Consider the following 21,652-nt stretch of genomic DNA (forward strand, 5'->3'; position numbering starts at 1 on the left):
TATTTGAATTGTTTAATTCGGGCAGCTTTGGGTCAGGCAGTGCCAGGTACTGTGTAGCATCATTTCTGCCCCTTCAGGAATTGCTTCTGTAGATGAGTTTCCAAGCTCAGAATGCAGAGCTCACTGTCAAACAGGTTTTTTACCCCAGGAAAAAGAAAAAAAATCAGCTGTGGGGTTTGTGTTGGTTGGTTGGTTGGGGATTTTTTGTGTGTGAGTGTGTGTTTTAACCTGTCCATTAGATATATGTTTTTATTTTTCTAGGGATAGGATGTTTTTTCCTAAGGAATTCTAAAGGTTTCTTCCAAAGTGAAGGAAACAGCTTGCACACAGAAAAAAGCAGTCACTTAAAACATGTTTTCCCTTTGCGGTATTTCTTGTTTTGAATAATAAATGGAGATTTGGAATTTAAAATACATATGGAGACATTTTTGCAGCAGTATAAGTAAAATATAAGAGCAACTTTAGTTGAAGGACACAGAAGGACTTTGTTCATTCAGATTCATTTAGAACATTTGAGAAGTCTGTCATCTCTGCAAGCTGTTAAATTCCCAGAGTTAAATCCTGAAGTCCTGTCTGATTTCATGCAGAGTGAAAATGATGATTGAAGCTCATGGTAAAAAACACCTTTTTAGTGCCCCATTAAATTTGCCATATTCTTTGCCTGCTTTTATGCAGTGGTTCATCTCAGAACACCTGTAATATCTGCCTAACCTGTAGAATTACAAGGGCAAGTGTAGAGTCTTGCATCTGGGGAAGGACAACCCCATGTACCAGTACAGGTTGGGGGCTGACCTGCTGGAGAGCAGTGTGGGAGAAGGGACCTTGGGGTCCTGGTAGACAGGAGGATGCCCATGAGCCAGCAGTGTGCCCTTGTAGCCAAGAAGGCCAATGGCATCCCGGGGTGTATTAGAAAGGGTAGTAGGTCAAGGGGGGTTCTCCTCTCCCTCTATTCTGCATTGGTGAGGCTGCATCTGGAATGTTGTGTCCAGTTCTGGGCCCCTCAGTTCAAGGACAGGGAACTGCTTGAAAGAGTCCAGTGCAGAGCCACAGAAATGATACAGGGAGTGGAACATCTCCCTTATGAGGAAAGGTTGAGGGAGCTGGGTCACTTTAGCTTGGAGGAGACTGAGGGGCGACCTCATGAATGTTTACAAATACATTAAGGGCGAGTGTCAGGAGGACGGAGTCAGGCTTTTTTCAGTGATGTCTAGTGATAGGACAAGGGTCAACGGGTGCAAACTGGAACATAGGAGGTTCCATGTAAACATCAGAAAAAACTTCTTTACTGTGAGAGTCACAGAGCCCTGGAACAGGCTGCCCAGAGAGGTTGTGGAGTCTCCTTTGCTGCAGACATTGAAAACCCACCTGGACACGTTCCTGTGTGATGTGCTCTAGGTGATCCTGCTCTGGCAGGGGGGTTGGACTAGATGATCTTTCAAGGTCCCTTCCAACCTCTAAGATTCTGTGATTCTCTAATTTGGCTCCTCTGTTGCTACTGTGTCCTAATGGCTACACAATCCCAGCACAGAGCTGCTGCCTGCAGTAGGATTCAGGCTGGATCCCAGCACTTTTCCAGAGCGTATGTGTGCATGTCTGAGTGTGCACCCACTCCAGGGGGGTCCATCACATTCTTCTGCCTGCTGCTCTGCAGGATTTGGTGCTGTGCCCTATCTCTAAGGAGCAGTTGGGAAGGAGTAGAAATGCCTGGAATTCCTGGCATGCCCTTGCCAGCGAGAGAAGGACGAGCTGAGGTGAGGGCATGTATTCCAAGGGGGCAACCAAACAGGAGCCTGGGTATCATCAAGGGGAGGGGACAGAGCTTTGAGGGCATCCATCCTCCTTGTTGGTGAGGTCTGCCGTTGGTGCTCTAAGCTCCTTCTGCACCCACTGGTGCTAATGGATGCTGAAATAATCAGGAGTGGAGAAAAGGTTTCCTCCTGCTCGTGACAGCTCAGCAGATGGGTTTCTTTTTATCAAACTGATCCCCGGGGGTGGTGTCGCCCTGGTTCGTGACTTGCAGATGTGGTGACTGTCACGGTGTGTGTCTGTGCTAGGTTATGGGGTGGAGGGAGGGGGGGGATTCAGATAGCAACTCTGAGCTCTCTGGCTCCTAAATCTGGAGAAGAATTACAGGCTCCTGCCTCACTCCAGACCATGGAGAACTCAGTGGTCAGCTCACTTCGCAACACAGCTTGTGGGTGAGAATGTCAGTGAGTAACTCATGCTAGTTCTGGACTGTGGAAGTTACTCAAGCCCCTAGAGTTCTTTCCCCACGGCCTCAGGGGTAACTGTACTTGTGGGAGCAGTGAAAATCATTAGCTAGCAGAGGAGGCTCACCATTAGAGCGATACAAATGATTGATTCCTCCGTCACCAACCAAATGGAAAAGTCAGGGTGAAAAAAGATTAATGAGTGATTATTTTCCCTCCCCATAAAATAAAAAACACATATAAATCAGTTTATCGTTGACTGATATAACATATTTTTTCGGGGTAAGAAAAGATGCAATTTCATTTGAAGGATTTTTATGTGTGTATTTTTCTTTAACTTTCAGGTATACTTCTAAATGAAACGATAGTTTGAAATAAAAATCCAAAAGCTTGAGTACCAAAAATAACTGAAATGAAGACAAGATTTTCTTCTTTCCTTTTTTGCTTTGCTGGATTCAGCATAAGTTTAGAATAATTTCAGTAGACCATATACTGCATATTTTAACAGATAAGGCATCTATTAAAATAATAATAATAATTTCAACAGTTTCACTGAGGCAGTGTGGAGAGCAGAGCTGCCATGGGAGCTAGAGAGATTGAAAGAATCTCACTCCTGTGAGAAACAAATATAGTAATGAGTTTCAGGATGTTGAGGAGCAACTGTAGACTCGCTTGGGCTTATCTTCCTTCTTTCCCCTCCCCAAATGGGCACACCATGAACTGCCCCATAGCACAGTGGCCAGGTAGGTGTTTGCTCTGTCTCTCTGGCATTTGTTCCATTTGATCCATCCTTTTGAACAGTCATGTATTCGTTATTTCTGGGAATTTCCTAGTCCTGCACAGTTGAAGCCAAGCTGTGATTTATTCCTATTAAAATAAATACAAGAATTTTAACAAGAAAAACATGTAAGAGATTGACATCCCTTTCATATTTGCAAGCTTCGTGGCTTGGCAGAAGGTGACCAAGGGTACAGAAGAGAAAAGCAGCTTCAGGGAGAGAGCTCCAAAGAACTAACCTTTAAATACACATATGTTTCCATACATCACCTAGTCCAAATGCAGCCATTGCCGTGGCTGCATTATTGTTGTGCCTCAGACTTGGAAGCCTCTGGTGAAGTGACCTGTACCAAAATCATCTACCCCGGACATGGGCTGCACACACTGCAGTTTTTCAGAGAACAAACAGTATATTTATATTCTGTTCCCCTATTTAATACATGGTTTGTTTCTATTCTCTAGCTAACACAGTGAATTAATACATCATCCTTTCTGATGTTTTATCCTTTCTGTTTGTTTTATCTTTATCCTGTTCTGATATGTAGCAGAATCCTGAAATAACTCAGAATTTCTGGAGGCTGGTTTTACTTTGTGTCTCTATTATAACCTGTAGTAGAGGCATGGACATGCTTTGTGCCCTCATCCAGAAAACACTGCTAGTGGGGCCTCCTGGAATAAATTATTTTTAAAGGAGGGGGTTGTGCTTTGAGGAGAGTCAACGTGGATACTGAATTTTTGCAGCACAGTAGCAGGGCTGTAGGGCTACAGCTTCCTGACAGGACTGTCTCTGAAAAGAGCAGCTACAACACATTTTTAAAATGGTAAACCAGAAGGCAGCTTTCTAGAGCTGTGGAACATGACTGTGGTGTTTACTGTTCAGGCAGACCACTCTGGCTTTGCCATCCCCCACGCTGCAGCACAGGCAATATCTGCTGCGTTTCAAGTACTGAACTGGGGTTTGTCCCTTTCCCCCGCTATCATGGAAAAATGACTGTGACACTGTGTCTGGCGTCCTGCTAAGAAGAAGTCGTACAGGGTTGTACTGCTCCTGGCAGAGCTCTGAGTTTGGAGGAATATTGAGAACTTGTGCAGAGACTGACTTGGATCAGGGCGGGGGGAGGTAGCAATAGTAACTCTGTTCTTAGCAACATGTACCTCTGTTGTACCTGAATTTGCATGCAGGTGGAAGGGGGGACACCTCCTTCAGGGTCTGCCTTGCATCAGTGCCCCCTTCTCCTTCAGTGTTACTGAGCACAAGGATAAACTCTACTTTGGATGGTCCTCAGCTCTGTCATGTTCCCAAAGAGAAATGCTTAGCTGGGGACCTGTGGCACTTCTCTGGCCAGAAGGTGGGCAGCTGTGGTGAAAGGAGGGGGGCAGTTCTGTTGCCTCCTGCCTGTGCTTCTTTCCGGGGCCTTTTCAATGCGATAGCTGATGTTTGGAGTTCTTGACTCCACTGATAGATGTCAGAAAAGGGGAGATGTGAAACGTCTGGTTGCCTCCAATGGATGAAGATCCAGGGCTAGATACAGTCACTACAGTGATGGAGAACAAAGAGTTTCCCCTGTGACGCAGCAGTGCCCATGGAGCACACTGTGCAGAGCTTTCTCCTCTGGCATCTGTCTCCTCTGTATCTATCCCTCCAACAGCGTGCCCTGTAAGGGGAAGTATTACATCCAGTGAACACCTACGTGCTGTGAACTGCCAAAATATCCACAGAGAGGCAATATAATTCTCTTGTTCCTTTTTCCCAGCTGAAAGCTGATTGCAGTAATGATAAAAATGAAAAAAAACCAAACCCAAACATTCCTTTCTTGAAACATTGAAGCATTTTGAATTAAAATGAAGGAAGAAAAGAGCCAGTGCTTGGGGTTAATAGAACATGTTCACTTAATTGATATTTATCTAGAACAGCAGAGTTTGCAATCTCCTCCCCTTGCCGGCTGCACAGAGTTTCTTTGCTTAGCAGCTGCCACCCATATTGCCCAAACTGCCAAATAAATACATTTCCTTCATTCCCCAAAGCAAGTCAGTTTGCAAAAGGTCAAGCAGTATGGGACTGCTGCAAGTGAAGCCAAGCTGCAAAAAGCCAGTGCACATCTTCCAGAAAATTGAAAAGCAGTAGAAATAAGCAAAAAGGCACAGTGGTTTTGGCTTCCAGGGACCACACAGGACTGGGAAGCGCACGGCCGTTGCTGAAGGAGGCTCCCCAGGGGCTTGGGAGCCGATGGGCTGCAGGAGATGGAGGGATTACATGTTGGCAGGTGAGGGGCTTGGACTGTCCACCTGCTCTGAGCTGGTGTTTTCCCTGGCACAGCTCCTGTAACAGGATCCGGGGCTGAGTCACTGGCTGCCTGTGCCTCTGCCTCAGTTATCGACCTGCAGCCGTTCGCGTGGGCTCCTGCGGGGACCGGCTCCCGCGGGGATCTTCTGTGGCTGTGGCTAACAGGGCTGGTGGAGCGTGTGGCATAACCATTGATTCTCTGCGGGCTTTTTATAATTTGGTTTCATGCTCTTCAGTATAGGGTCTGACTGCTGGCTGCCAAACGGCATCGTTATTTAAAAATTTATAAACGTTTGTTTGGGCTTTTATTTAATTTCCTTCTACACCACCCCTGTCTTCTCCACTTCCTCAAGCATTTCTTCTACTGTTTGTTTTTGTTTTTGTTGTTTCTTAAAAATCACAGCTCTGCTTTCCATTAAATAAATTTTAAGTTTTAGACCTAAACCCCGATGATTAGAATCCACCAGATGAAGTTAGCAAGCTCCTGAGTCCTGATCCAGCAAGTGGATCCTGGGCAGCTGGAGGAGCAGGAGCTGTGTTCAGAGAGACCTGTTGGAGAGGCAGATTTTCTGTTTTCACTCCATCTGCACTGTGTCATCCTGAGCACTCACATCCCTGGGGAGAGAGCTCACTGGTTACATCTCTCTCACGAGATGGCAACGGGGCAGCTGGTGAACCTGCCTGTCTTGCTGGAGTCCTCAGGGCTGCCCGACATCGGGAACAAGGTGTTTGTTAGTGAGGTATGAAACACCATCCTTATTTACAACAGAGCTTTAGATGGAATGAGGCAGATGTTGGCTTTCTTACAGTGTGTTATCACTAGGCTGAAGGAAACTGACTTAGATGGAAAATTAAAATCATTTTGTGGGTAAAAAGAAAGTGTATTTTCACAAAGCAAAGTAGAAAGAATAAAGACCTTGGTGACTTTGGACCATTTTTAGCATGATCTTGCTCTTTGAAATGCAGTGTAATTTCAAACCAGAGTGGCACGGGCAGCACATTTTCTTTATCCATTTGGGTATCATGTAACATTTGTTGAAAATTTAGTAACATGATGTTGGGTCAAAAAATGCTTGCAAATGACTGCAGGAAGGCTAAACCTGCATTAGTGCATTAAGTAAAAAAAAAGTGCTAACCATATAACTTGACTGATTCAAGCTTTAGTATTTCCACATCACAGGCTCATTACCTGTTAAATACAGAAGTCTCACACCTCTCATACCTTTGCAAGAGGACTGAGGGAGTGTGTGAGGAAGACTAGCAAAAAGGGATGTTATTGCTTGGTGTTACTGAGTGCTTGCAGAGGGACACTGGGAACCAGGAATTTTACCCTGAGTTGCCTTCCACTGATTACCCAGGGCTCTTTCGTGTGCTGCTGTTGGTAGGACCAGGTACCCCCCCAAGACTGATAGCATCTGTAGTGAATAATTTCTGCTCAGTGCTTGTTTGTAGCATGTTCTGTCTGTTTTCTATTTTGATGAAATTACTTTTCCAGGCATGCAGAGCTGGGTGGAAGAATGATGTAGTCATCTCCATAGCGTGTTTTGTTTGTGTGAGGGACTTCTCAGCATTTCTGCAGTATTTCAGGCCTGTTGGATTGATGGGGGGAAGCAGAGAGATTTAGCATCTGAGAATAGCACAAATCACGGTGCCGTGGCAGGCGTGAACAGCAGGGATGGTATCTGCTCTGCTTGTCTGAGGACTGTTAGTGAACTGGTGCCTTGTGTGGAGCACTTCAAGGCAAGGGGCGCTGGGGACTCTGTCATTGAGCCCTGGAACAAACTTGGGGTGCAGAAGTGTGACAAGGTCACCAAGTCATGGTCTCCTAGAAGCAAGTCTGAAGGGACCCCCGAGGTTGAGTAGTCCAGCTGCAGCCCTGCACTGACAGCAGACGTACATCTCCCACACAGGCATTTCTTTAACCTGTTCTTACACCCTCCCATGAACCAATTCTAGGTAGGACAAATTTCCTAATATGCATCCTAGATCTTTGTGGGAAAACAGGAAGAAATCTGCTTAATTCACAGTGAAGAAATTGTATGTTGCACACTGAAGTCACCAAAATAAACACAGCCTTTCTAACTGTACAAGCAGCCAAGCACTGCCACAAGATTGTCCAGGATTTCTGACCCATCAAACAACTCCTTAGGACTTCTCAGGGTGACTGGGTCCTGTAGGAAAATCTCTCCCCCTCCATCCCTGTTTGTAGGGTGCTGCAAGCATGGGAAGAGGGCAGGGCTATTTTTCCATTTCTCCCTCTGTCCAGCTCCAGTAAAGCCCAGCATGCAACATTTCCAGGCATCATCCTCCAAGCCTGCCTTCCCACCTCCCTTGGGGACAGCATAGCTGTGGCCCCCTCTTCCCCAGTGCCTTGAGCTCAACCATCCCTCCACCCAAAAGCTTTGTGGGGCAGGGTACTTGTTTGCTAAACCATCATGCAGCCCTCGAGCTTCTGGCACTGGTGTGGGGAAGGTGTGGGTTTTACTCCCCATGTTCCCCCTTTGTGAGTGCCCACTCAGGAGCTGGCACAGCCCCTAGAGCCAGGCAGAAGCTGCCATGAAGGGACTCATGCTCAGTTCATGGAGTCATGTTTGCACCCAGATGAAATGCTCTCCATGATTGTAGGCTCACATGTCATATTTATGCTATCCTCTGTTTTGCTCTGGGTGAATATGCTGTAATTGTGGCTAATTATACAATATGTCAGGAATAATTGCAGGGTATTCCTCAAAATAAATACTATATCTTGCAGGCTCTGCTATCCATACTTATGAGCATGCTTTAACCTTCAGTAGCCAAGGCATTGACTCTGCTGGAAAATGACAGCTCAGGAGCTGTAGCTGCAACTACTTTTCCATTAAACTTCTCATCTTTTTAATTCCCTTCCCTGAAAAAGCTCACCCTGCATAAATTCTGGAAGAGCCTTACATCTGTCTGTTGTGCTTTCTATTTCTATCAGGCTTTGGTTTTTACCTCATTGGAGCTCAAGTCAATACAGGTGTAGAAGATTGCTCTTTAAAGGGAAAAGTTTTGAAATTCTGACTGCTGTTAAAACACACTGGATCAACAGAGCAACACAAACCATGTCCTGGAGGAGACAGAGACAAACCTAGGAGTGTAGCTGTATGAAGAATTGATTTTTTTAGTTCTCTGGTCAAATAAAATAAGTTTGTGGGGATAAAATGATTCAGATCCAATGCAGTATTTCAGTCTACTTTAAATGAAAGTTTGGTTTTTATCTCCCACTATTTTAACGTGTTTTTTTTTTCATTAAATTTCCAAACAAAACTTTGTCTTGAAAAATAAAATAAAAACTTTTAACATTTTCAGATATCCTTTCCCCTCCCCCCCCCCATTAATGAGATAGAGTTTGTGTATAACTTCAGCTGTTCTTACTCTGAATTTTTTAACAAAATATTCATCTAGACTGTCTCACCCACACTCAGCAATTCTGTTCCAAAATAACTAGTGGCAGTTAGTCCTCTTCCACTTGGCAGCCCACTGCTTTCACTTGCAATAGTCTTTGGGGGCATCTTTTGGTCCTGCAGTGCTGGAGATGGAGATGTCTTGTCCATAGCTTGTGTGCAGGAACTGCTCAAAATCAGTAGCTTGTGTATCCTATATTAGTTTGGCATTTATTTTCCAAAAAAACTCTTCCAAGACTTTGGACTTCTTTGTCCTTGAGCCTTGGACCTTAGATGGCTATCACATGGTTGTCAGGAGCTGGGAGAAGAAGTGAGCTGCAGGGTGACTTCTCTTAAGTCCTAACATGCACAGGCTCCTAGGAAAAAGATGGTCTTGAGAAGACTGGTAGCAGTGGTCCCATGTTGCACCCCCCATTTTCAGTGCTTAATATGATTCCTTTTTCTGCCCCTTACCTTGGACTTCTATTAATATCCGTGTAAAGCGGATTCCCTAGACATGGAAGAGTCTGCATGAATGCCTGTGCTGTGCAACCACATCCTTTCCACCTACTCTACAAATGGGAAATAGATATCCCTGGGGGCACTCATTTTGTAAGAGCAAAGCAGGTATAGTTCAGAGCTCTGCACATGTCTGCTTTTTGGTAGACGGGTGCAGGCAGGCAGCTGTGCTCACTGCTGGAGGACTAATTGCTATTCCTCCTTGCAGGCATCAGCACAGGAAAAGAAATCACTTCTCTGGATGTTCTTTTTGCCTACAAGGTGCCATTCTGCTCTAGTGACTCACTGATGGTGACAGGAGGTGATTGCTGTGATGGGTGCTGTCATTGGCTTGAGCCCATCATCTTTCTGAGTTAGGGGAATGCCATTTTCAGAAGCTTGTCCTTCAAATGCCAAGTCTGTCCCTGTCAGCCCAGGCTGTTATTTTGTGTAATGCATCCTGGAAACACCAGTTGTCTCTCTGTTGTTATTAGCCCTGGGTGGGGATCCACACTTGAGATGAGTAAATACATGAGCATGACACACAGTCCTGTTGCCCCAGAGTAATTTTCTTCTCAAAATCTCCCTGTAGTTGGAAGGTGATGCTAACCCTGTAATAATGTTGAACTGGAGCTGGGCATGGCCTTCATTCTGCATCGTCAGGAAATTAGTTGGGATCAATTGTTCGGTGCCACCAGAGTCACAATCTCATGTTTACATGTCTCCATCCTACTCACAGACTGAGTGATGTGCCTGTGTGTTAAGCTGAATGGCTGTGTCTAAACTGAAGGGGTTCATGGCTGCTTTGCATGGTGGGCCTGGATGTCCAGCTTTGCTGCAGAGCCCCTTCTGATTCTTGGGCAGCCACTGTTGACCACAGTGACTTGACCTCAGTGCAGGCAGCCTGAGGAGGGGTCCAAATGCAAATACCCACCAGGGCTGCTCACTTCCTTCAACTCTGCAGTTCATTTGGCCTTTCTGTGCCTGTTCCTTGAGATGCTACAGGCTGAATGCCACCTAGGCTTCCTCAAGACAGAGCGTGTCCTTCTCCTCCAAACAATCTTCCTTTGTTTAGCCACAGAAACAGCAGAAACATTTTGCTGGAGCTGGGAAATGTCCTCCTTGCCTCTGTCTGTGTGCTTTTCTGTACTCGGTGACTCCCGTCGGAGCTGAAAATGCTCAGCACTTTGCAGACGTATTTCCTAGCATCCCACACAAGTGACACAGTTTGAGTGTCCTCCAGGATCCCCATGGGTGGCTCAGGAGGCTTCAACCTGTTTCGTGCGTGGCTTACTGCAGGTGCAGGCACAGACACTGTGCACAGCGTCTGCTAAAGGCCCATGCTCTGCTGTGGTCACAGCCTGGGAGAGTTGGGCAAGGTGTTCAGCCCAGGGGGAATGCACCTCTTGTTTTCAAGGGCAGCAGCTCCTGTTGCAGCTGCAAGTGCTGTTATTCCTGAGCTTCCCAGTTTGGGTGGATTCAGTGAATCATCCTAGTGAGCTGAGCTATTAAACTTAGGCTGAAAGTGATGCATTTAATTAGAGACAGCAACTTCATCTGAACTCCAAACACCCTGGAGAACTTAGCAGCTCCTGGGTGGAAAAAAAATGCCAGGATATTTTTTTTCCCCTCAGCTTTTCATCTTCTCTTTCTCCCCAAGTTCTGTGCTGATCCCTGTCACCATAGTAATCTGCATGGAGCTCACTGCTGTATTTTTTGTGCCGAGTTAATACAAGCCTTCATTAATACTGTACTTCTGAAGGAGGGATTTCAGTGCCCTTCTCTGTCTGCATGTGTTTGCAGTATTTGGCTTATCAAGTGTTCTGGAGCCCGTCCTTTTCAGGGGAGAGGAACTGCAGGTTCTGTTGTTGCACTTTAAACACAGAGTTAATCTAAGTAAATTAGGAGCAGTTTACGCTCTGTCTGGAATGTTGGTTTTGCTGTGCTAAGGATTTGAGTGCTGGTTGGGTGAATCGTGTATCAGCCTCCCGGTATGACAGCCGCAGCCTGGCTGAGAGAAAGTAAGAATAATGGAATGTGTAAATTCCAGGTTAAAATGTTTAATGGCAATAAACTAATGTTTAAAGAACATTTTAGGTGAAATATGCTCCTGAGATGTGTTACAAGTCCCTTGTTTAAAGTCAGCAAAACTGTTGCACGGAAGAGAGGCAGCAGTTTGCCTGGCCGGGGTTCAGATCAGGGCGGGAGATGTTTTTCCCTTTGCCAGACCAATGTCCTTAGCAGGTACCAGAAGGGCTGTTTTGGGAGCCTGCTGCTGGCATCCTTTGACAGCCCTGCTGTGCTAAGGCCAGGCAGAGGCATTGAGTCAGAGTGTGTCCTGCTGCAGAAAAAGAGAGCAAGCAAGTGGGCAAGTCTCCTGTCACAATTACACAGTAGGTACCTTCCTTCTACCTCGTTGCAGGTTGCTGAATATAAAATGGCCGCTCGCCATCTAAGCTAGCAGTGTCCTCTGTTGGTTGACAGCTTGTTGCTCAGAGAACAGTAATGCCCAGAGCTTCAGTTTCTGCCATAACCAACAGACAGTACCACCAGCACCCACACAGTAACTTCTGGAGTGGATTTAAAAGCAGTTCTGCACCAGCAACCTCAAATGGGGGCCTACCTGCCAACCAGAGCATCGCTGTGAGTTACAAGAATCCGTGGAGCCAGTGGCCCAGTCCCCAAAAGGTCATTAAGCCCTTCGTCTTTCCAAGAGGGGGTGAAGAAGCAGCCCCTCTGAGATCCCTACCACTAACTTGGAGAGTTCTAATTTTGGTGACTTCTGTGAGTAGGGTCTTGCTGAGTCCCTTTACATTTCCCAGCCCAAGGCAAAGCGGGGGGGGCCTGGCTCGCTGCAGCCTCAGGCAGTCGCGTTCCATCGTGGGAGGTATTTTGAGACCAGCAAGAACTGAGGCCGTGGCAGGCTGCCCCCCCTGATGGAGGGAGTTGCTGCTGGAAATTAGTGCTGGGCCCTGGTCCTTGGTCCTCCAGAGCACAGGGTTTGGATTGGATTGAGCCACCCTACAGTGCCTGATAGAGTGTAGGGCTCCTCTCTGCATTAAGGGGAGTTATCCTGCTTGTGTGTTCTCCATTTTGCAGTTAATAGGGTGAGTTCTGTATTCACTTCAAGTAGCAGAACTAAGAGAGGTCACTAAAGAGCCAGTGACATTTCTGATAAGAAGCATTTCTGCCAGTGATCCCTGCCAGAGCTCTTCATCTTTTTCCCATAGCACACAGAAAATACCTTTAGCAACACCTGTGGTTTGGGGGTGAGGGATGTGGTTCTCTGGGGTAGCTGATTTGGACATGATCCCCTGGACTTCTGTGAGCATGTTCCTGGAGATAAACAAAGGATGTGTGAGTAGCCTGCACCTATGGTGTCCTTGGCAAGCCCCAGGAGAGTGAAAAATCACTGTACAATTAGGCAGGGAGCACAGCAGCTGGTGGTGAACTGTGGTGACTCTAAGGGTCAGCAGCAGGACAGCTGAAATGAATAATGGCAGCATCATGTTACCATTTAAGTAGAGAGAAGGGGATTAGCTTTCGGATCATGACTTAGTTAGCCTCAGCTGTGTCAAAGGGCTCAGAAAGTTAAAAGCAGGGCAGACAAAGCTGAGTTTGGCCTGATGGGGAGCAAGCAGGATGCCTTTCAGGGGTTCTGCTGTGAGTTGGTTGTTGGATGACTGCTCTAGGAAAGGTCATGAGCTGAGGGCCATGTCTTCAGCCTAGGGAGAACCTGTAACCTGGCAGATGCTGCAACTAGGAATGGAGCTATGGGTTAGCTCCTACTTTCTGCTACTCTTATTGGTCTGTTCTGGGACTGCTTCCTGGACATGATCTTTGTCATCCTTGGTGAGCACCATATTTGGAGGATTTCAGCTCACTGCATCTGCATGAGGAGACAGTCCACTGAGCTTTGTCCAGCAAAGCCCAGGCCTGAACACCTGTGTACGAGCAACCAGAACAGGATTTTTAAAGTAAGTGCCTTGACTTGTAACAGTATTACTTATAAACTAAGGGTAAAAAAATAACCCTTTTTGTATTGAATTATACTCTTAATAGCATGGGGTCTGCAGTGGAAATACATACTGTGTGGAAATCTTTTGTGTTTAGCTGGCACTTTAGGATCAAGGCAGTCATAACTTCTTATATTTATTTTAAAGTACTTGACTTTGTGTTTAGGGAGATGTTAAGTTGGTGCTGAAGTCTTGCTCACATTAGTTCAGTTCCAGTTCTGTAGGGAAAGCTGTTATTACAGCAAAATAAAAGAATGCATGAAGGAGCCTGAGTGGCAAGAATAGGTTTATCCCAAGTGCATGATGCAAAGTGCATAATGCAGTATTGCTCCTTAAATTGCTCTAGAGCAGTATCATTGTGGGCGCTTTAGAGAACTAAAAGTACTGAGTTTGTGGGTTTTTATTTTTTCCTCTCAGTTCTCCAGTTAGCACTGGGAATACTGCCTTCTGGGAGGGCTTGTTTTCTTCCTTTTTTTTTTTTTTTATTGCTAAAATGTGAAAAGTTCCTTGTCTTGCTGCCTTTTGTTCTGACTTATTGGGGTATCCCACCGTCCTTAATTGCCAAGGGAACCAACTGAAAATGAGGCTAAGACTCATTCAGGGACTCAGACATAGGTCTCATCAGAGAGGTGATGAATATACTAATCTAGTATGCTAAATATATATATATTACATATAAATATATACTAAACCAGTATAATAATACTCATCAGAGTATTAGTGCTTTTACTATTGTGGTATTAGATGAAAGGGAGGAAGGGGACAGGCTGGGTGAAGGTGGTGCAGTCATTTGTGCCTGCTTTTCAATTGCTCTAGCTTTGATGGGCATGTTAGAAAATTAAGTTAAATCAAGCTTCTGTATTCAACAACATAGATATTTCATTTTGGTAAGAAGAAAGCAAATCACTTATCTCAATTTGTGTCTCAATTTGACATATATTGACTTGACTGACTTAGTTCTCAATAGATGGCTGGTACAATTGTACTTATTTACTGTCCCAGAGTTGAGTCTTGCTGGAAAAAAGCCTGCCTGCAGCCTACAATACTCTTGTTGCTATGAAATCACTTTTTAAAGGCAGCACAGAAACCAGCTGATACCTATTTATTCTGCAGCTTTTGTAGCTAGGAAATAGTACCTGAATCTGCCCTGACTGGTGGGAAGGGGTTTCCAAAGCTGGAAGCCTTTTCACCAGCAGCCTGTTTGCAACCCACTCGCTGCAGGGGGTTTGCTCATGCAGAAGCACAGGCCCATAGTGATGTCCTCACATGGAAGCTGTGCAAAGCACAGTGCAAAATCATTAGAGATTGGGGCTCCTAATGCAAACACTTAACACACAATGTGACCAGAGTTACGTAAGGACTATGGCTTACTAAACAGCCTCACTGGAGGTAGGATAGATGGGAGGGTGGTGAGATTTTAGTATGCTACACTGGCTTTTTTCCTGTCTATTGAGCCAGCAATAACTAGGTCTTACTTATTTACTTTTGGTGGGTGGTCACATAAACTACAAACTCAGAGGAAGATCTCTGCCTTCCCACTAGTGTGTCTGTTTGCATGCAGCCAGCTAGCTTGCTTGCCAGAAGCAGTGCCTATGACAAATTAAGACTTGCATGATTAAAATTGAGTTTCTTTTTGACCTCTTAATTCGGGTTTGATTGGTTGGATGGCAGGCAGACAGGCAGTAATGCTGCAGACCTCTGGCATGTGAACTTCAAACTGTTTCTGTTATTTTCACATTCTCATTTTCCTCTTCAGCACAGATACAAAATGTTGCAGAGGCAATAGGGAAGCCTTGGGCCACTCCACAGCTGGTGCATGATGTACAGGGGCTGAGACAGGACTCTGCTAAAGGCAGAGAGTGATTTTCATCTACCGGGGGATGTGGCATGTGTTTTGGGAGAGAGGAACACACAGGATTTTAAAACAGTCATTTTAAGGTGCCCACAAATACTTTAGAGGTCATTTTTGAAGGAGTCTTGCATCTGATCCTCTCAGGATTTTGCTCCTTGAGTCCTACACAGTTGGGCTTGGGCAGCCTGATTCAGAACTCGGATACTTTGGTTTTACACTACTATTGCACCATCATAGTAAAGAGACTTTCATTGGCATAAAACTGGAATTGCAGGGTAGTGAACTGGTCATATGGAAAGCAAGGTGGTTGGCTTCACAGACAGAGTAAGAAACAATAAGCAAATTATTTGCAATGCTGCTAGCAAATAGTCTTCTGAACAAGTGGCATATTCAGAATACTTAAGCTGTCCAAAGGCTCTCAGTTGGTAGGGAACTTCCAGTGAAGCTGTGTTCCACAAATCTGTTCCTTTCTGCTGCACTAACTAGGCATTGCATTTTACCTGTTCATCCAATCTCCGTTTTATTTACCTGTATGTCTATGTATATATGAATATGTTAGAACCACACTTGAAAAGAATTGCAGAAAGCTGTCTTATCTGCCAAGCACTTCTACATTTACTCAGGGCTTAATGGGGGCCAAGCAAATTGGGACTCTTGCTACTTGCTGCAAGTTAGGTATATCTAATAATAATTTATTATTTTTTTTGCAGAACCCCAGCTGAAAGGAATTGTGACAAGGTTATTCAGCCAGCAGGAATACTTCCTGCAGATGCACCCAGATGGTACAATTGATGGGACCAAGGACGAAAACAGTGACTACAGTAAGAAAAATTAGCCTGTTTTGCAACCCAATTGCAATCAAATACATCACCTAGTGGGTCTTACTTGTGCAGCTTTATTTTTGAAAAGATCAAATTAGGAAGAAGCCAGCTGTTCTCTGCACATTTTTCTGTCTATCCTTCCCCTTTAAATCTTGCCTGTATAATTTCATATGTTTCCTCTCCAATCTTCTTCCCTCCTGCCCCGATTCTGTATCTGCCATCTGGGTGGGGTGGAGAATAAAACCCATGATTTGAATTGCTGCCAGAAAAGAAAGGAGATTATATTTATACACATGCCATGTGGATAAAGGATACGGGGAATTCTCTCTCCAAGGAGAAGAGGAGAGAATTGTTTTCACTGCTTTATCCTGAAAAATTCAGCAAGCATCAGGAATTTCGAGGCTGGAGAAAACCAGCTGTTCACTGAAGTCCTAGTGCTTTGACACTAATATCAAGGCTGATGGTATTGAATCATGTTTCCAAAGGAGGTCACCTTCCAAACCCCTGTTCAAATGTGTTGTGTTCATGTTTTCCAAAAAAGGACAGCAAAGCACAACAGAGCCACATAGGTTTGAAAGTTATTTTCATGGGCAGGAGCCTTGTTAGTTTAAACAAATGCAAAGCAGTAGCCAATCTTCCTTTTGCTAAAGTAGTTTTTTTTTCAATACCAAAGCTCCTCAAAAGGTCAAAGGATATTTTCTACAGCATCTCTTCATTTCATAGACCTCAGATTGATGCTTCTGAGAGGACAGTATCTGAAGCTCAGATCCTTTGCCACACACTGCATTAGCAGAGTAGGATTCCAGTCTTGATTTGGGTCATCATATGCTGGTTTGAAGCTCACTGTGCCACTTCTTTCTCCAAGAAGACTCTGGCTCTCTGATTTTCTCAGGCAAACACCAACACATGGGATGGGTTCAGTGGGCTTTAGTGGGCAAGTAATGAACCAGTGTTGGGTCCTTTTAGCTGCTTTTTCTTAAAGGAAGACATGGAATGTTTTCAGTCTGCAGAAAATCCCTTTGGAAGCCTGTTTGTCAATGACATGGGAAGAGCTGCTAGAGATGACAGGGACTCATTACCCTCACCTATTAGTGAGGACCAAACAACAAACTAATGAGCTTAAATTGAAGCATAGATAAAACAGCAGAGGAGAATAAAATGTAAGAGCAGTTCTGCAATATTTCAGCCTTGCAGGAGAGACAAGGGAAGCTGCCTCTGGCTGCACTTGGTGGGTGCAGGGGAACCTCTGGAGTCCCCATAACTGAGTTTGGGCTCTCATCACCCGAACAGCTTTTTTTTTTTTTATGTATCCCATTAGAAATGTTAGAGATCAGTTTGGCAAGGTGCTGAATGCTTGTGAGCTACTTCCACCCAGTCCTTGTAATGGGAAATAGGTGGACTGAAGGGCATTTCTAGACCGTGAATTTATTTGGTGGGATGGCAGCCCTGCCTTGGCAGCTTGATGGGACAGGAGGCATCTAGCTGAAAGGTGCCAAACCACTTGCTCAAAGTCATGGGCTGTGTTGGAAAGTTTAGTGAAGTTTTTGGGAGAAGACTGAAGCTGAAGTATTCCCCATCCCCTGATCTCAGGGGTATCAAAAGAGAAATAAAAATCCACTCTGATAAAATTTGGCTCCTGAAAATGAAATTAAGAATGTGCATTATTCAGTTTTGTTTAACTTTTTTTCACAGACTGTCCTTCATAACAATTTTTATTATATAAAGCTTCCAGTTAGTTTCCTTTCCTTGAATACCTCAGTTTTTAACCAGAAAAGTCAACACTTGCTTGTCTAGGTGAACCTCTTGCAGATTTACTTCACTAATATTTTCTGCTTTAAAATATTTCTCTAGCAGGTTTCTAACCTAGTAGTACAGTACAGTATTTCTGTGCAAGGGCAAAACTCATCAAAAACTCAGATATTTCCCTATCCCTGGAGAAGGGTTGGTTAATTCACATCCACTGGGAGACAAGGGTAATTGTGATAGCACCAGCAGAGTCCTTTCCACTCTGGACGATCATCTATTCTCCATGCATAGATCACGCTGGCACAGTTAATACACAGGGAGCACCATGTCCCATACGTTGGTTCTGTGTTCTGTAGCTGAATACTAGCTATTCAAATTAGCATTATGAAAGAAAGCTTAATTTTCATGGAATACATTATGTTGGTTTACTCTTGCAAAATAAACATTTCAAATGAGACACGACATGTTCCTCAGATACATCTGAAGCAATTACAGGTTCTAATAAAAAAACCCCAGTTGTTTATATAAGAGGAACTGCTAATATTTAAGCAATTTTTACTTTATCTGGTGCCCATTTTGTGTGTTCTGGAGAGGCTGATGGCATTTATTTTCTACTTCCTCTCACTTAAAGAAAAAGAGGGGGGGAAAAAAAGCCCAGAAGCCAAGTTCTAATGGCATTTGAGTGGGCACCCAGCCAGCTTCCCAGGAAACAGCTCTTGGGACATCTGTTCCTTATACCATGCAGTGAAAGGCACGCCATCTTAATGTGAGGAAGAAGACAGATACTCTGCCTACTTGCATAGGGATACATAAAGAATTTTATTCTAATCAGAGTGCAGTTTCATGGTGTATGAGGCCCTTATGTATGTTCTTAATTAATAATGTTATATATGAACCTGGATTTGGGCAGTAGCTTTTGTTTCCAACTCCAATGATCTCAAACAGTCTTTCAGGGCTGACTGTTGCTGTCAGTGCTTGCTTTGTTATAGCTCTTTCCTGGGCTGAGCAGGGTAATATCCCTTCTTTGTGAGAGCAACTGGACTCCTTCATTTGCCAGCATAATCCTGCTGAATGTCTGAAAACCCTCAGTAAATGGACAGTATGTAAAGAATAGGTCACCTGTACTGACCAGGTGGAAACAGGCATATGTAGGATATTCTTTGGGGCTTTCTAGCCAGAAATACAAAAAGATTAAGGCTGGAGAAGCCTCTGGAGGTCTCCAGTTCAGCATCCTACTTGGAGCTGGGTTATTTTCAGCTGCACAGAGCCTTGTCTTGTTGTTTCAGATGTCTCCAGGAATGACCTATTCCATATCTTCATACCCTCTCTGTTTTCAATGCTGCACTGTTCTCATTGTGGAGAATTTTCTTTATATCCAGTCATAATTTCTTTCTGAGGCTTTTGTCTACTGCCTCTTGTCCTTTCATTATGTTTCCCTCAGAGCGGTGTGTCTCTAGCTTCTTTGAGCTAAGCAAACCTTATTTCCTCAGTTTCTTCTTTCGTATGTTGCACCACAGGCTCTCGATCACGTTAGCAGCCTTCCCCACTCCCTAGGATCTTAAACCTCCCCATATTATGGTGCACTGAGGCTGCTGTTGCCTATTGTATCCTCCATTAATTCGTCCTTATGTATAGCACAAATGCCCTGCTCCACAACACATCACCTGATATAAATTAATTTAGCTCCTCTGGCTTACTGCTGTTTAAATCAGCTGAGCTTATGGACCACATCTTCTATATGGCATGTCTTGCTTTACTCTTCCATTTCTGTAAATAAGTTAGCCCAGACTCCTAGCCAAGTGTGCATTCAGATTTTAAGAACTTAATACACAGCTGATAAACTGTCATAACACAACAGTGAAAAACATGGCCAGAGAGTTTAGGACTGCAGCATACTGAAAGTGATGTAATCAATAAGCAGGGTCAGGTGTAACTCTACTGATGGATGAAAATGGTAAAATGTAATGGAAAAATATGCAGAAATATTCAAGGTTTTAATTTTTTTTCCTCTTCTGCCCATGAAGCGAAAGAGCGTGCACATTGCATGCAGTTGCAGATGGCATAGAAAATGTACCATTTGCAGTACAGAATTTTAAAAGCATTTGTTACATTTTCTTTTTCCCACCAGCAAACCCTGTGGCCAGTCTTACTCTCTCCCAGCAGTCCTCTTCCCCATCTCTAAATTGTTTATTTCACAGTAACAAGATTTTTTTTCTTGACAAAAAAAGATCTTGCTTTTGAGGTTGGTTGCAGGTTCCCCTACCCCCCATTTTTACATTCTTAATTAAATTTGTTCTGAAACAAGGTTAAATATTTGTTTGGAAGCTTTTTGACAAAAGGCTTCAGCTTCTTCAAGAGCATTTTTAGATTTGAGTGCAGAAACAGCTCTGAGAATTTACAAACTCTTGATCCAAACTACTCTCTTAATGGAGGAAAACATTGCTTCCTGAAACTTCTTTGGCTGTCATTTACCCATGTCAGATGCCCATCCTCCTGCCTGTCTGCTTGCTCTCTGGCTCTGCAGTATGTTGCAGGAGATACTCAATCAACAAAGCCATGATTATAGGTGTTGCTACCATGGTCTGCAGCAGGATCCCAGGGAGTTTGGGAACTGGCAGTGGTCATGCTGCTGTGGCACAGAGCACAACAGGCCTGTTCCTGTGCTCCCTCATCATGTATAGGTGGAAAGAGATTTGAAAACACTGTGGGTGCTTCCAGGTGGAACTTTTCACCCACTTATTCTGAGTATTATCACCTTGCTGCCTAATGTATGCTTTGACTGGTCTGTCAGAAGTTTTCTTTGCAAGACAAATGGGCTGTAGGAAATGAATCATGATGCCCATTTAGTTTCATTATTAGCAGCAATATGCTCCATTTTTCAGTGTGTTTGGGGGGGGAATTAGGGAAGGGAATTGCTTATAAATAAACTTAATTGCAGAGGGGTTTGGGACATCATGGTAGTGAGAAAGTGATAGAAATATAAGCTTGCCTTGATTAGTGAGCCCTTCAACAGTAGAACTGTCACAAGCCTCTTTAATACTTATAAACTACACTGGGAAGTGTTTGTCTCATTTGGAGCCAGTATTGGAGTAGCATCAGCCTTGACTCGTGTTGTTCACAGACCAGTACCCAGGCTGGTCTTCCTTTGCCATGTATATCTGTTGATAATCCTATTGTTGGACAGAACTGTGAAAACAGCTCAGCCAAGGCACCTGTTAGATGTTTTGAGTGAAGTGGCTTTGTCTCCTGTGCTGTTTTCAGGTTTTACTTTTGAAAAGGTATCCACCTCTGTCCTTTAATCAAATCCACAAAGAGTTTGAGTCCAATATAACCAGTTTCCCATGGCATTTCATGCACTCTTCTGGCTTTTTCTCTCAGAAATTTTGCAACTCCTGGGACTTAGGTTTAGACTTTGTAGTCTGAACCACTGCCTGCAAGGAAAAAATCAAGCCACAGTTTCAGTTCCTTGTCTTTTTCCCCTCTTTTTCTCTCCACGTTGGCTATAAAATGTGTTTGTTTTTTTTTTTCCCTTGAAAAGGAATTAAAACACACTTCTGTCTCCTCCTCCTCTCTGCAATAATTCACAGGCTCTGCATGAGGGAGGTTCTTGGAAAGCCTCTTGTGGTTGAGTTAAATCCATGCATTACCTGGCATGGGCACGTCTAACCAGTCTCCTCAGGGCGAGGAGTTGATGTTGAACTGGACTCTGTTCCCTGCCATCATAACAAGATTAACATCGGCCTTCCCCGAGGAATGTTTTGAACAGGCCACTTCAGCAAAACCTGCTTTATCCTTCAGGGCTAGTGTTAAATCAGCAGTGGTCTATCTCCTAGGGAAGGAGAGCCTGAGAAATGGTGCAGAGAGAAGGACTGATTCTCCTGCAGCTGCTATGTGAAGACCCCTTTGTGCCATGCGTGCTCCAATGTGATGTGTCAGGCTTAAAACTTTGTAAATGATCTATGAATGAATCAGCTAGAGTATGATGTCCTTAACAGCCAGCTGGAAAATAGGGATGCTTCACTTCATGCTCTGTCACTCAGTCTT

The 21,652-nt window shown here is 44.3% G+C and overlaps 1 protein-coding gene across 3 annotated transcripts in view; it reads left to right on the forward strand.

The window, feature by feature from the left end:
• The window catches only part of FGF12 (fibroblast growth factor 12), a 211,366-nt gene that overhangs the window by 121,098 nt on the left and 68,616 nt on the right, over positions 1-21,652 (forward strand). For all 3 annotated transcript variants that reach the window (XM_051626683.1, XM_051626684.1, XM_051626682.1), the window contains exon 2: positions 15,752-15,862. In XM_051626683.1, the coding sequence (XP_051482643.1) occupies positions 15,752-15,862 (111 nt within the window). The remainder of the gene's footprint in view (positions 1-15,751; positions 15,863-21,652) is intronic.

Source organism: Apus apus, chromosome 8 (genome assembly GCF_020740795.1).
Source record: "Apus apus isolate bApuApu2 chromosome 8, bApuApu2.pri.cur, whole genome shotgun sequence".
In the NCBI taxonomy this organism is placed as follows: Eukaryota; Metazoa; Chordata; class Aves; order Apodiformes; family Apodidae; genus Apus; species Apus apus.